Source organism: Lycorma delicatula, chromosome 7 (assembly GCF_047948215.1).
Source record: "Lycorma delicatula isolate Av1 chromosome 7, ASM4794821v1, whole genome shotgun sequence".
NCBI classification, from domain to species: domain Eukaryota; kingdom Metazoa; phylum Arthropoda; class Insecta; order Hemiptera; family Fulgoridae; genus Lycorma; species Lycorma delicatula.
This window is the reverse complement of record NC_134461.1, coordinates 23,659,686-23,673,199: the sequence shown is the minus strand read 5'-3', so window position 1 is coordinate 23,673,199 and position 13,514 is coordinate 23,659,686. Positions and strand designations below refer to the sequence as shown.

At 25.7% G+C, this 13,514-nt stretch overlaps 1 protein-coding gene across 1 annotated transcript in view; it reads right to left on the bottom strand.

Moving 5' to 3' along the window:
• Positions 1 to 13,514, bottom strand: part of LOC142327268 (voltage-dependent calcium channel type A subunit alpha-1-like) — a 902,521-nt gene that overhangs the window by 175,761 nt on the left and 713,246 nt on the right. The window contains exons 26-27 of the mRNA XM_075370151.1: positions 13,230 to 13,340; positions 7,333 to 7,443 (exon numbers count right to left, since the gene is read on the bottom strand). Of these exons, the coding sequence (XP_075226266.1) occupies positions 7,333 to 7,443; positions 13,230 to 13,340 (222 nt within the window). The remainder of the gene's footprint in view (positions 1 to 7,332; positions 7,444 to 13,229; positions 13,341 to 13,514) is intronic.

The following is a 13,514-nucleotide window of genomic DNA, read 5'->3' as shown; positions in this document are numbered from 1 at the left end:
TGAAAGAAGTGTTAGGAGAAGACCAATTTGGTTTCAGGAAAAGTATAGGGACAAGGGAAGCAATTTTAGGCCTCAGATTAATAGTAGAAGGAAGATTAAAGAAAAACAAACCAACATACTTGGTGTTTATAGACCTAGAAAAGGCATTCGATAATTTAGACTGGAATAAAATGTTCAGCATTTTAAAAAAATTAGGGTTCAAATACAGAGATAGAAGAACATTTGCTACGTGTACAGGAACCAAACAGCAACAGTAATAATTGAAGAACATAAGAAAGAAGCCGTAATAAGAAAGGGAGTCCGACAAGGATGTTCCCTATCTCTGTTACTTTTTAATCTTTACATGGAACTAGCAGTTAATGATGTTAAAGAACAATTTAGATTTGGAGTAACAGTACAAGTTTTTATTTAAACCTCAGGAAAAGATTTTTGAAGTATATGTTTGGATTATAGCTTTATATGGTAGTGAAACTTGGACGATCAGAGTACCTGAGAAGAAAAAATTAGAAGCTTTTGAAATGTGGTGCTATAGGAGAATGTTAAAAATCAGATGGATGGATAAAGTGACAAATGAAGAGGTATTGCGACAAATAGATGAAGAAAGAAGCATTTGGAAAAATATAGTTAAAAGAAGAGACAGACTTATAGGCCACATACTAAGGCATCCTAGAATAGTTGCTTTAATATTGGAAGGACAGGTAGAAGGAAAAAATTGTGTAGGCAGGCCACGTTTGGAATATATAAAACAAATTGTTAGGGATGTAGGATGTAGAGGATATACTGAAATGAAACGACTAGCACTAGATAGGGAATCTTGGAGAGCTGCATCAAACCAGTCAAATGACTGAAGACAAAAAAAAAAAAAAAATCTATTCTACAGCTTCAGTTAATATATAAGTGAAAATATGAGGGAAGGTTTTTACTGGATTATGACAGAAATGAATGTTAATAGAGCCATGAGTCATATTTTATACATGAATTCAGAATCCAAATTTGAATCTGCTATCCAGAACTGCAGCCAATAATTAGGCAAAAGAATGAATATAAAAAAATAATTAAAGATTTTTATAACAAAATTAGGAATACTCAAAAATCCAGTTTTACTGTTGATATTAATACTTTAATTCTGCAATGGCTATCTTCTTAAAAAATTTTGACGTTAATTATTGTGAAAAATTGGAGCCCTCAATGAGCAAACATCCATGCTCTGAAGAAAATCTCAAGGATTGGAACTTAGCTATAAAGATAGGGTAATTTATCAGTCACTAGAGACTTTAAACATTCATTCCTACAGCATGTAACTTCTTGTCACTAGAAAGGAACTGAGCATATCGCTTCAAAAAGATAAACTATTCTGTAAAAATAAGGAATTTAAAAACTTTGCCTTATCAGTTCATTTTTTGACACAGATCCACAAAAGATTTTCTTAAAATATTTTCCTGAGAAGAATTAAATCAGTGTATTGTAAATCAGTATAATTTTGATCAGAAGTATTCCTTCTGTCACAAGACAAAAGAGATAAGAATGCTAACATGACTCCAAAGTCATGAAACTACCATTAAAAAAATCAACAGAATAGTTTTATTTAAATTATTCATGATTAAATAAATATAACAGAAACAATGAAATTTTCCCAGTATAATTACTATCATTTTGCAATGGTATGTGGAGAGATCCTCCTTTCATTAACCTTTTTTGAAGGATGCTATAGAATTAGTCATTTATTGCCAAGTTATAAAATACTTTATCAGTTAGGTAGTAAATCAGAGGTTTGACGGTGGAAGAAGGGACAATAAGTGTTGATGCACAATCCTTCCTGTGTACCCACTGTTTTTTAAGCCACAATATAAGTGTTGGTAAACAATACTTTGAAATTTTCAACTCCAACTCTGACTATAAGTCTGCCTTTATTATAGACAGACATTGCATGATGATAAAAAAATATATACATTTTTTTTTATGAAAGGTGGATGAATGAGTGGAAAAAACTCTGAAGAAAATATCCAACATAAATTGAAATTTATGTGATAACCTTAAGTCATACAGACTATAATTAAAGTCGATGTAACTTCAAATTGTCAAATATGAAGAAAAAAATTAATTACACTTGATTTCACTAGCAGATATAATGAAATCTCAGTAATTTGAACATCTAACTAAAAATTTATGTTTATTTGATAAATTGACATTCTGTTACATTGAACTCGTTTAATTTAAAAATAATGAATAAAAATGTTTTGTTAATTTACATTTTTTTATTTTTATAAAAATTAATCACTCAGATAGAATGTTATACCAGGTGATTTTTATGTCAAAAGCATTATTTTAAAATCATGGAAGGATGTTAAAAGATAAAATTAATGATAACATTTTTAAGAAAGCTTGTTTTAATAATCATACCAAAATATTTCAAGAAAATGTATAAAAACACTAATGAAACCAAAAACTAGAATGAATTATCCACTATAGTTTTCTTTATTTGTTATTCTGATGAAGATGTAATCAGAAACAGCATCTGAAGAAATTGTATCATTTAAATGAAATTCATTTTAAGAAATAAAAATATTTTTCTCACTTTACTTACTTCACAATGTGTGTTAAACACATGAAATCAGGCTTAATATAAGAAATATAATTTTCAATTATTAAAAGTGACTATTTGAAAATGTAAGTACATTTAATTAAAATTCAATAATTCAAAAAATTTCTACAATTCAAATTTACTACTTTTTTTGTTTCAATTAGTGAGATTTCAGTATAAATTCAAATATATTTTATAAAAAAATAATTATTTACATTAGTAGTAAAAAAAAAAAATGATTGTGAATACTATTGCAGATGTTAATACAGTTGCAAGTGAATTTATATAATAAAAGTTAATTTAAGATATCATAGAAAATTATATAAAAAAATAATTTAAGCTTCTAAACGCTAATATGTTTAGCTTCAAATATAATAGCTACTGGATTAATTTTTCTGTCAAAATAGAGCTAAACAAAAAAAAATTATTATATGATTATTAATTAAAAATTTTAATGTTGCAAATTAAAAAAATACTGTTAAAAAATCTCAGAACTTCACTTACCTGACATTAACAGATGAGTTTTAGAATTTTACTTAAAGCATACAATTAAATAACTTATTAAGCAAATTAATATTATTAGCAATAATCCAAGCCAAAAAATTGCATTTTTCTAGATTTTACGACAAAAATAAATGTCTATGTTTATTTTGTTATAAAACATTACAAGGATGTAAAACATGCCATCTAACTCTGTAAGGCAAGCAATTCTTTTACTTACAAATAAAATATTATACTATTGGAAAACATATTTACAGATGGATTTCCTTTATTAAACACTCGTATATTTATGAACTACTTTCCCTGTATGACAAGTTTCATAACTTATACATTATCAATATTACATAAATATATATTGTTTTTATATTATTAAGAATATTTAAGCGATACAACAATAAACAATTTAAAGCAAGTACTAAACATATTTATAATGTAACAGAAAACTTAAGAATTAACCAGGTAATGGCTTTGTCAGAAGCAGGGTAGATAATTTAAAAATCAGCAGCATCATGCAATTTCTAACCATTTTCTAAACCTTTGGAGGTAAATAAATCTCTTCTTACCCTGCCATCAGTTCTGTTTTGTAATTATCTTTCAATCTTTTACGCATGTACTCGTACACTATCTTTACATATCAATTCTTCGGTCTCATCCCCACTTCCATCTTGTATACATTCCTAAGCATCCCCCTTCATATGTTCTCTTCAACATCAGCTTGATGGGCACATATCAATGGACACTTCTTTCTCACCAGTCCCTTAAATATAGCACTACAGTCAAATAAAATTCTTTATTGATTGATAATATAGGATGAAGACACAATTCCATATTTTTGATCCAGAAACTCTACATCAAACCTTGGAACAACCTTTTTCCTCATTTATCCAGTAAACGATTATTCTGCTAAATATAATGATTGTGCTGTGCAACCATTTCATTATTACAGACAAGGATGTTTCATCACCTGTTGTGATAATTTAATAAAAAAAACTTTTATTTCAGATTCAAAAACTGTTGGCTGATAACAACACAATTTTCTTTTTGCCTACTGGTCAGCAGCCGCAGCATACATTTTGTTCCAACATGATGCGCGTTTTTCAGTCAAAATCAACTGATGAAACTTTTTACAAATTCTCACTTCTTTTGATACTTCATGGAAAATCAACTATACAATTTGTTCATATTATGTTGATATTGGTGGACATTCAGATTTTTCAATGTTCTTAATTAATTTATTTTAACTAATTTGAAACAATTATACATTCGTCTCCATAACTTTGGGGTAATATTTAAAAAATTTCTTAACTTTTTCCAGTATACTTACACATTCACTTAAAAAACACATATATTGATATTTAATATAGCAGAGTAGACAGTCTCTAAGAATCCCTCCACGAAGACTATAAGGTGGAAAGTACTGTGCGATTGTATTTGGGTAACTTTTTTCAAGTTTAATTTTATTTTGACATGACATGTTTATTCATCTCGATTATTATTTTTTCTTTCAAGGATTTTTCTACCATATTTGTTATCTTTGAGTTACTAAATATATTCTAGAAATTCCCACATCATTCCTCATTAATTTAGTTGTAATAGCTACATTCACTTTTATTTATTACCCATGTTTCTTCAGCATATGCAAATACCAGAATTCAATACATATGATATATTTCTTTGTAATTTTCCAATGTCATACTTACACAACATAAGTAAAATGAATGCAATTTAACTGATGTTTAAATATATAATAATTAATGGAAGAAAGAAACTGTATACATTGGAAGCAAAAAAAAAAATCAAGATAATTCTAGAAGTTTAAAAATTTATGATAAAACCATTTAAGAAAATTTATTTATTTACTTCTTGTATGTGGAAATGGGCATCCACTTTCAGAAAAGACTGAATGGTAAAAACTTGTACCTTTAAAACTTCAAAGACTAAAAAAACTTTTCAAAAATTTTATTTAAAAAAAAAATAACATGATTAAAAAAAGTAATATTAAGGCATATTTTTCAAGAGAATGGGAATAAAACAAAACACTACATCATCTGGAGAAAATGCACTATTATTAAAAGAAAGGAATTTATATAGCGCATCTGCTGCTAACAGTATGTATATTCTGTAATAAGGTATAAATAATTGTTTGAATGATTATGTCTTTATGATCTATTATTCCTGTAAAATATAAACCATGGTTCACACATTAAGATAATGAAAATGATTTAATTTAATAACAAAAAAAAGAATAAAAGGTAAAAGCAGTAAACAAAGAGAATAAATAAATCATATAACTGAAGATGAAGGAAATATTTTGAAATTATGGGATTGTAAAGAAAGTTGTGGTGAAGAAAATCAGATCAGTCTTGGGTGTCAACAACCCCCAAATATAAAAAGCCCCAAAGTAATTTTGGAAGAAAGACTGCACACTTTTCATTTAAATTAAAAATTACATAATTGAAATTTAAAAAAAAAATGAAATTAAAAAGCAGATATATATATATATATTGCAACATCTGAAATGAAATGAGTATTTTCAGCTAAAATCAGATATCTTTTACATCCAATCATTTTTCTAGCATCATCAGAAATTAGGTTCATTGAGCTCCTGCTTACTTTTAAGTGAATTTCTAACAATTAAAAATTCTGAGAAATAATATTTACAAACTTTAAAGCCTTAAAGCTTTAACATATTCAAAATATTTTAAGTAAATAATAAAAGATTATTTTAAAATAAAGATAGAAATATGGGAAAAAATAAATTCATTTCAAATTTTTTGTGCCATCAATGACCCAGAGTGCTGGCAGAAAGTTAATAAAAAGATAAAAACAAAATTCCCTAAAATTTCCACACTTTCCATGTTACATAGTCTGCAGATGAAGTGATTGTTAAAAATAAAGACACAGATTGATAAAATAACACAACAAATATGGTTTTTAATTTTTTTTAATTTTCTTGTCATTCTTGTCAAATCTACGTATACACAAGGTTATAAATTCCTGGTAACGGTTGAATGCATTATCTACTTTAAGTACATAAATAAAGAGCTATGCAAAAAGTTATTAAAATAAATTGGAAAATGAGATTGTGCTCAAAACACTTATTTACAAAAAATTTGAAACTAATTAAACAAATTTACTTTAAAAAATCTTCGAAAAATTTTGTTTTTCCTCTCTTGTAGATAAACATTTCATTAAATGAAACCATTTTTAGATAAATTTATAGCTATGTACACTTTTTATCTACATTTTAGCTACTTTTTATTTTAAAAATAGGTTTATCCTATACAACTGTCTACAAATATCTATTAGGAATGTTATGCAAGACTATTTTACATCCCTCCCCTCAATGTGTATATGATGAAATCAGACCTCTACACCACTTCATGGTTATGTAATTAGTGGAAGGATCCCAAAGAACAAAAAAGTTTTGATTGTTCCCAAGCACTTTTTCATCCATTAACTAGAAAATGAATGATGCAAACCTCTAAACTATACAAAAAAGTTATGCCATAGAAATTTGCTGTAGAAAAATCTAATGCGAGTAAACAATTCAGTACTGCATCCCCCAGATGCTAAAAATTTTTAATGTTGATGTTTGAAACCTTATCATCCAAGGATGAATTACCAAATTTAAATTATTCTTTTGTAGAAAATAAATTCAATCTTCACAGCATGAATATAGAAATTACTTGCAGCTGAGACATTTCTCACAGTACCAGTTTCTGATTAATCATAATATTACAATTAAAATGGTTTTGTTTGTTCAAATGTATAACAGAAAAAACGATTTTTTTTTTCTTTTGTCCTTCATTTAGTATCAGTTTGTATAGATAAAATTTTATTGCTTTATGAAGGTTGTTTTTGTAACAGTCATAATTAGATAAAAAATATTATTTTTTTAAGAAAAAAAAAGAAAAATAAGAAAATAAAATATTTATATAAAAAAGAAAAGTTTAGTGGTTAGATCTAAGTTAAAATCTCATAAGAAAAAAACATAATTAAAAAGTAGGGAATGAGGTTATAATGCTAACGGCTAGCACAGATATTATATCTCCTCTATGTGCAGTTCTTTCTTTCTTTAGACAAACAGTAAATTTTGGTAAATGGTAAAAATAATACTAATTGATGTCATGCACAATATTTTAATAAAACTATTTGTAGCATGCAGTAATTAAATATATTATTAAAATTGATTGCTAAAATAACAAAAAAAAGAAGAGATATGGATGTTATAATGAATAAATTTTCACCTTTAATCCAAAAGCGATGATTTTCAATATGCACTCTATTAGGAAAAGTATGGTAAAGATGAGATTCATTATCTGCAGGATATCATCTAGTAGAGGTGGGGCTTCGCGATACTGCCATAGTAAAAAACAAACACACAACCACAACTCAAGTCAAGTAAACAGTCAAATAACTAAATAAATACAATACAATACAATAATATTTTACAAATACAACATATACATATTGCTCATCTCATTTAATGTTACTATTATTTTTGCTAAATGAAAATGGATTTAAACAATAATTTTTCAATGCAGAATTTTTAAAAGATTGGCTTCTAAATTTAAATTTACATCACTTAAATTGGTAACTTATCAAATAATATTATACGAGTTTTATCTGTTTTTATGAGCTCTGGACTTGCTCAATTTCTATTTTATAAATTCTATACACATCAGATCCACTGAGGTGAGAGATTTATAAAATTACGGTTGCTTTCATTATAAAAATGTAATTTTTCAAGTACTAAAATGTTGTATGACTATACGTGTTTCAAAGGGGGAAAGATACGTTCTTTTTTTCAATCCATAGAAACTTAAGCCATTAGGCTTATTATGCAGAAATGGATAGGAAAGGGTGTCTCCGGGTTCCCAAGCAGCCTTCTTACCAGATACTAAGAATGCACTATATCTTCAGATTTTGGCCTCCTCAGCATGAAAAACCTAGCAGGGTCAGGCTGCACTAACAGAAGCAAAAATGGAGAAAAAGAAAAGAAAAACAACCATCCTGATCATAATTCTTCAGATTACAGTATTTTTACGTAGGACTGGAGCAATATGTTATTGACCAACAATTTTGTGTCAAATATATATTGCAACAAATTCCTTTTTTCTCTTGTATTAAACAACCACCTGAATATAGGCCTCCTGAAGGAAAACCTTCAATTAGTTTCAGAATTTTTTGATGTGTGGAAGTGTTCAATTAACTGTGTATTATTCACTCAGATCTTTACTAAGGGGTTTCTGAATGATAATCAAGCAAACACCTGGACAGACATAGAAATTGATTATATGATGTACATACATTTTGAGTAAATAAGAAAAAAAAAGTTTAAAAAAATATTTTAACAGAATATACTTTAATAAAATATTTTTTTATCTATGACAGATAATAACAGTTATATGAAAAGAATTTTTATTGAAGACTGACTCAGTATGATAATAAAACAAAAATGTTAATAAATATTGAAATATTTAGAGATAAATATCATTTTAACAATTAACAAACATTTTCCTCATAAATTAGATGAGCAATTTAATTACTTAAAATTAATAATAATTTTACAATTTATATAACATATTAAAAAATGTCCCAATAATAAAACAGATGTGTCCAAGTCTCATCATAAGACACCAGCAAATCTACAGGTATAGTAGAAAAAAGAAGAAATTATTATATAATTACACATCAATCAATCGCTGCTATAACTACATACTATAGATGAAGAAATATTTTATAAGTTATTCAGCAATAATTAAAATTAGGATCATAAATTAATATTATGTAACACTGATTAATTACAATGCATAATTTTTAATAAAAATTACAACAGTTAAAAAAAATTATACTGCTCAGTACATTTATTTCTGTAAATAAAACTTCACGATTTATATATTTAATAGTTTTTGATATGTAAAAAAATTTAACATTTTGATACAAAAAAAGTTAATTGAATAGCAACAAACTGAAATGAGCTCATTTTTTAGAGCAGGAAAAGATATTATTACAATAATGTTACACAGAAGAAAAAGGGTTATTTATAAAAATTCAGGATGAAATGTAACCAGCAGCAAGTAAATTTAAGTAAATAGAATCAATTGTAAAAAATGATGAAGGGTTAGATGTTGAAATATAACTTGAATATTGTATAAATGAATACAACAAAGAACAACATGAATATTATATAGAAAATTGAATGTATGGAGATATGGAGATCTAGAGAAAAATGAGCAGTTTACTGTGAAAGGTGAAAGTGAAAAGTGGAAAGATAAAAGAAAAAAATATAAAACTATAGTGAGATTAAAAATTATGTATAACTATAAAACATGTCAGTAATAATGATTAAAGTTCAGAAAATAGAGTTTATGTGGGTAAGAATACCAATACGGACAAGTGAAATGATGAGGACTAGAATACATTAGAGAAATGGCCAAGGGAAAAAATGTAGGAAAATGGTTTATATTTGTTTCTGCATGTGAAGCAAAGAAGTAAAACAGTAGAATTGATACAAGATTCAGAAGTTGAAAAACACAGAAAAAAAAGAGAGAGTAATTGAGAGGATGAAGGGGTGAGAGAGAAGTGTAAGATCAAAGTTAAAATGAAAGATATGACAGTAGAAAACCTGAGAGAAATACTGATTGATGTTTATTTACTTTAGCAGCAAGAGTGTAATTCTTCAGACAGCTACAGAATAGAAAAAAAAACAAAATACAAATTTAAATTATTTGGTATAAAGTGAAAAAATTAAACTAAGCTACATATGTAGTATATCTGTATATTTTACTTAATATATATATTAAGTCAAATAAGAAACTAATTAAGGGTACCAGTTGTCAAAAATCAAATGTAAAAAACAATAAATTAATAAAAAAATATAAAACTTTTTCAACAAGAAACCTATAAGTACTTTTCTTGAAGAAGTATGTGGATCATAACAAGACCAAATCTAGTGGTGTGATCAAATTCCACACAACCTATAGGCAATCAGAATGAACAGCAAACTAAACATTATAGAGTCAACTGTAAAGCTACACATACAATCTTGTGTCTGTTGAATGCACTGTGGACATAAAAATGAAAAAAATATTTTATATAAAGAAGTTCAATAATTTTTTGAACCAGCTTATATAAAATTACAAAGCTATAAAATACTCTCTTTTCTTTCAATTTTAACAATTTAAATGTTAATGGCGTGAAAAAAATCTCACATCATAGCTAAGTCTTGTTAAAGCTTGACACCATTTGAAAGATTGTTATAAACAACAAAATAATGAAATATTGCAAGCAAGAATATTCAAAGAGATCGAGGAAGAACAATTTTCAATATTTATTTTTTATTATGCACATCAGCAAATAATATATTAGTAATAATGTTATCAGTAATTTTTTACTAAAAATTTATTAAGGAAGTCATGAAATGTGAATAATATAAAAAAGCAGAAATATTGAGAACTACTTGATAAAATGTTATCTTTTATTTAGTTTTCTATAAGGTTATTTCAAATTCAATCTTCTAATAGGTTCACACTCTTGTTAAATTTTTCATTTTTTCACTAACTACAAATTTTAAATATGATAACTTTACATTATGTTTTCAGGCTACATGTGAAGAACTAATTACAAAAAACCTTTAAATTATTATTGCTGAATAACTAACTATATCACTGCTCAAAATTATATGTAAAAAATATTACTATCATAGATCATCAACAATTAATTATTAATTATAAAATAAAAAGAAATAAACAAATGTACCTGTAATAAAAATAAAAATTAGGTAACTGATAAACAGTAGGGTATAAAACTAAATATTAAAAATTAAAAAGCGCAATAAGAAGCAAGTTATTACATGCACAAAAAATGACAGAAACATGCAAAAACATCCATTGTTTAATTATTCAACCAAATATATTTTTTTAATAAAAAATTACAAATACCAAAAATTAAACTACATTAATTGTAATAAAAGTAATAAATGAATATAATTTAAAAATAACAAAGGGGCTTAATTAGGTGATGAATAAAAAACAATAGTTAAAAAATAAACAATACAAATCACAGTTAATAAAAAAAAATTAATAATAAATTAAATTTTATAAATTTCTTAATACACTAACATAATAAAAAAATAAGTAATCAGAATCATATAATGATTTAAAGGGTTAAGAATATATAATACGCTAAGTAGAGTTAATTAAAATTTGATCAATAAATTTGAATAACGCTTATATTACAGTTTTAATATATCAAAAAGAAAAGTAAATAAAATAAAAAACTAAGTCAGTTAATTTTACCATACAAATCGGCATTAAGGCAGTGATAATAATTTTTACAAAAAATAAGTTCAGTCTAACTTTAAAAAATATATATTTTTATTTACATTGATTAAATATATATACAAAATTACTTTGCAATGTACAAATGTTTCAAATATTTATATTTAGTATACGTTAGTTATAACATTCATTAACACTTACCTTATAATATGATGATTAATGTCAAATAGTTGCAATTTAATCTTCAAAGAACCGCACAAAAAACTACTTAATATATATGTTTAATTTCTATTTTTACTAAAACAAAGTCATAATGAAATATTTTATAAAAAATAATTTTATAATGATAATTTTAATAATTAAAAAGTTTTTTTATATGAAAAAGAAGCTTACTTAGGGAATTTAAACTGTCAAATGGGAAATAAATAGAAAGGGAAAACTTACTGCTTAAATTAACATTATATATGTTATTGATATTAAAATTCACCAAGTAGATTAAAATATCATAGCAATTAAAATACATTATTTAATTCTCAAAAGTCAAGATTGTAAGAAGAACAAACAACCTACAACAGTTTATTTTGTTATTGATTTATATAATTTTGTTTTCTTTTTCAAAGAAAATTGTTATCTACAACAAATTATGCACACTAATGGAAATATGTGTTAACTCTTTATAAGCTAAAAAAAAAAAAAAAAATCATATATGTAACAAAGAAATATCAGTAAAAAATATAATGGAGCTTTTTCAGTTACTTAAAAACATTTTTAGCTATGCTATGAGAGCATTTTATTAATAACTAATCCTGTTTTTGTTTCTTATTGCAGTGTAATTTCAGCTGAGGTTATTGTTGGTTAGCATTTTTAATGGGAATACATATACTTAATATAGTTAAAAATTGCATTACAGCTGAAATGTATTCATTCTGATTCAATACTGCATGGATTAGACAAAGATAAAAAAGAAAAAGAAATGTGGAAAGTCTTTTTTATGAGGATATTGTAATTTCTAGTATTATCACTACAACTGTAAGTATTTGTGATACGTTTCTATTATGTTGTTGATGAATAGCATGCCTTTTAAAACATTGTGTACTATTATTTAATTTCTATATATTGTTTTAATTTATATCCTGTTTGCACTGTGTATATAATTAAATGTAATGAGAGAAGTTCAGCTTGTATACTTCTGAAGAACAGAGTTTATTATGTATGAAATGCTTTTTCTTTGTTCTGGCAGTTATTTTACATCCTATTTAAAATTTTTTACATTTTATATATGAAAAATGTTTAATTTTGTTTTTACTTTTCTCTTTTTCAATGTTAAATAGGATTATAGAAACAGTAATTTATCAACCAAAATTAACATAGTCAAAAAAATTACATCAGCAAGTCAACTTCGAAACAGTGGAAAAATGTCAGGGATGATGTTTGCTGATAAAACCAATAGGAGTTAGTTATCTAACTGTTCAAGAAAGGTATAAAGTATAGCCATCAGCTATACGAAGAAAGACAGAAAGAGTAATAAAAAACAGAAAAAAGACAAAACAAGAAAAAGTGAATATTAATTAAAAATTAAAAGTGTTAATAAGTTCCTGAAAATAATAGAAGATATGTCTACAAAAAAATACTTCATTGACAAAGGAATTCTTACTTGATTGGCAGGTCATACAATTACGTGAAAGAAGAAGACAGTAGTTGGATAGAAAGAATAAAACAGAAGACTACTGTTTTTTTTTTTTTTATTTAATTTAATAAATAATGATTTAAAAGGGACTAAAGAATGTTCATTAAATTTTTTTAAAAATAAACCTAAACAGTGTGCATAATTTGAAACAAAAACCATATCTACTTTTTCTTACCCGAACTCCAAAAGCGAGAATCTTCAGACATGTCTCAACAGTGAACATACTAGTGAAAACGACGTTCATATACTTGAGGGTCTCCCTGTACACTTGGCTTTGCTTGTGAAACTATAAAATAAGTTGTTATAATTAGCCGATCTATTTGTTTTTCTCTTTAATTACAATGATGTCAAAACCAAATACAATATTAAAACAAAAAAAGGAAGAAAATTAATGCATACTACAAATTAGCAACTTGAATTAAAGAACATCAGTTAAAAATAATTATTTAAAATGTATAAA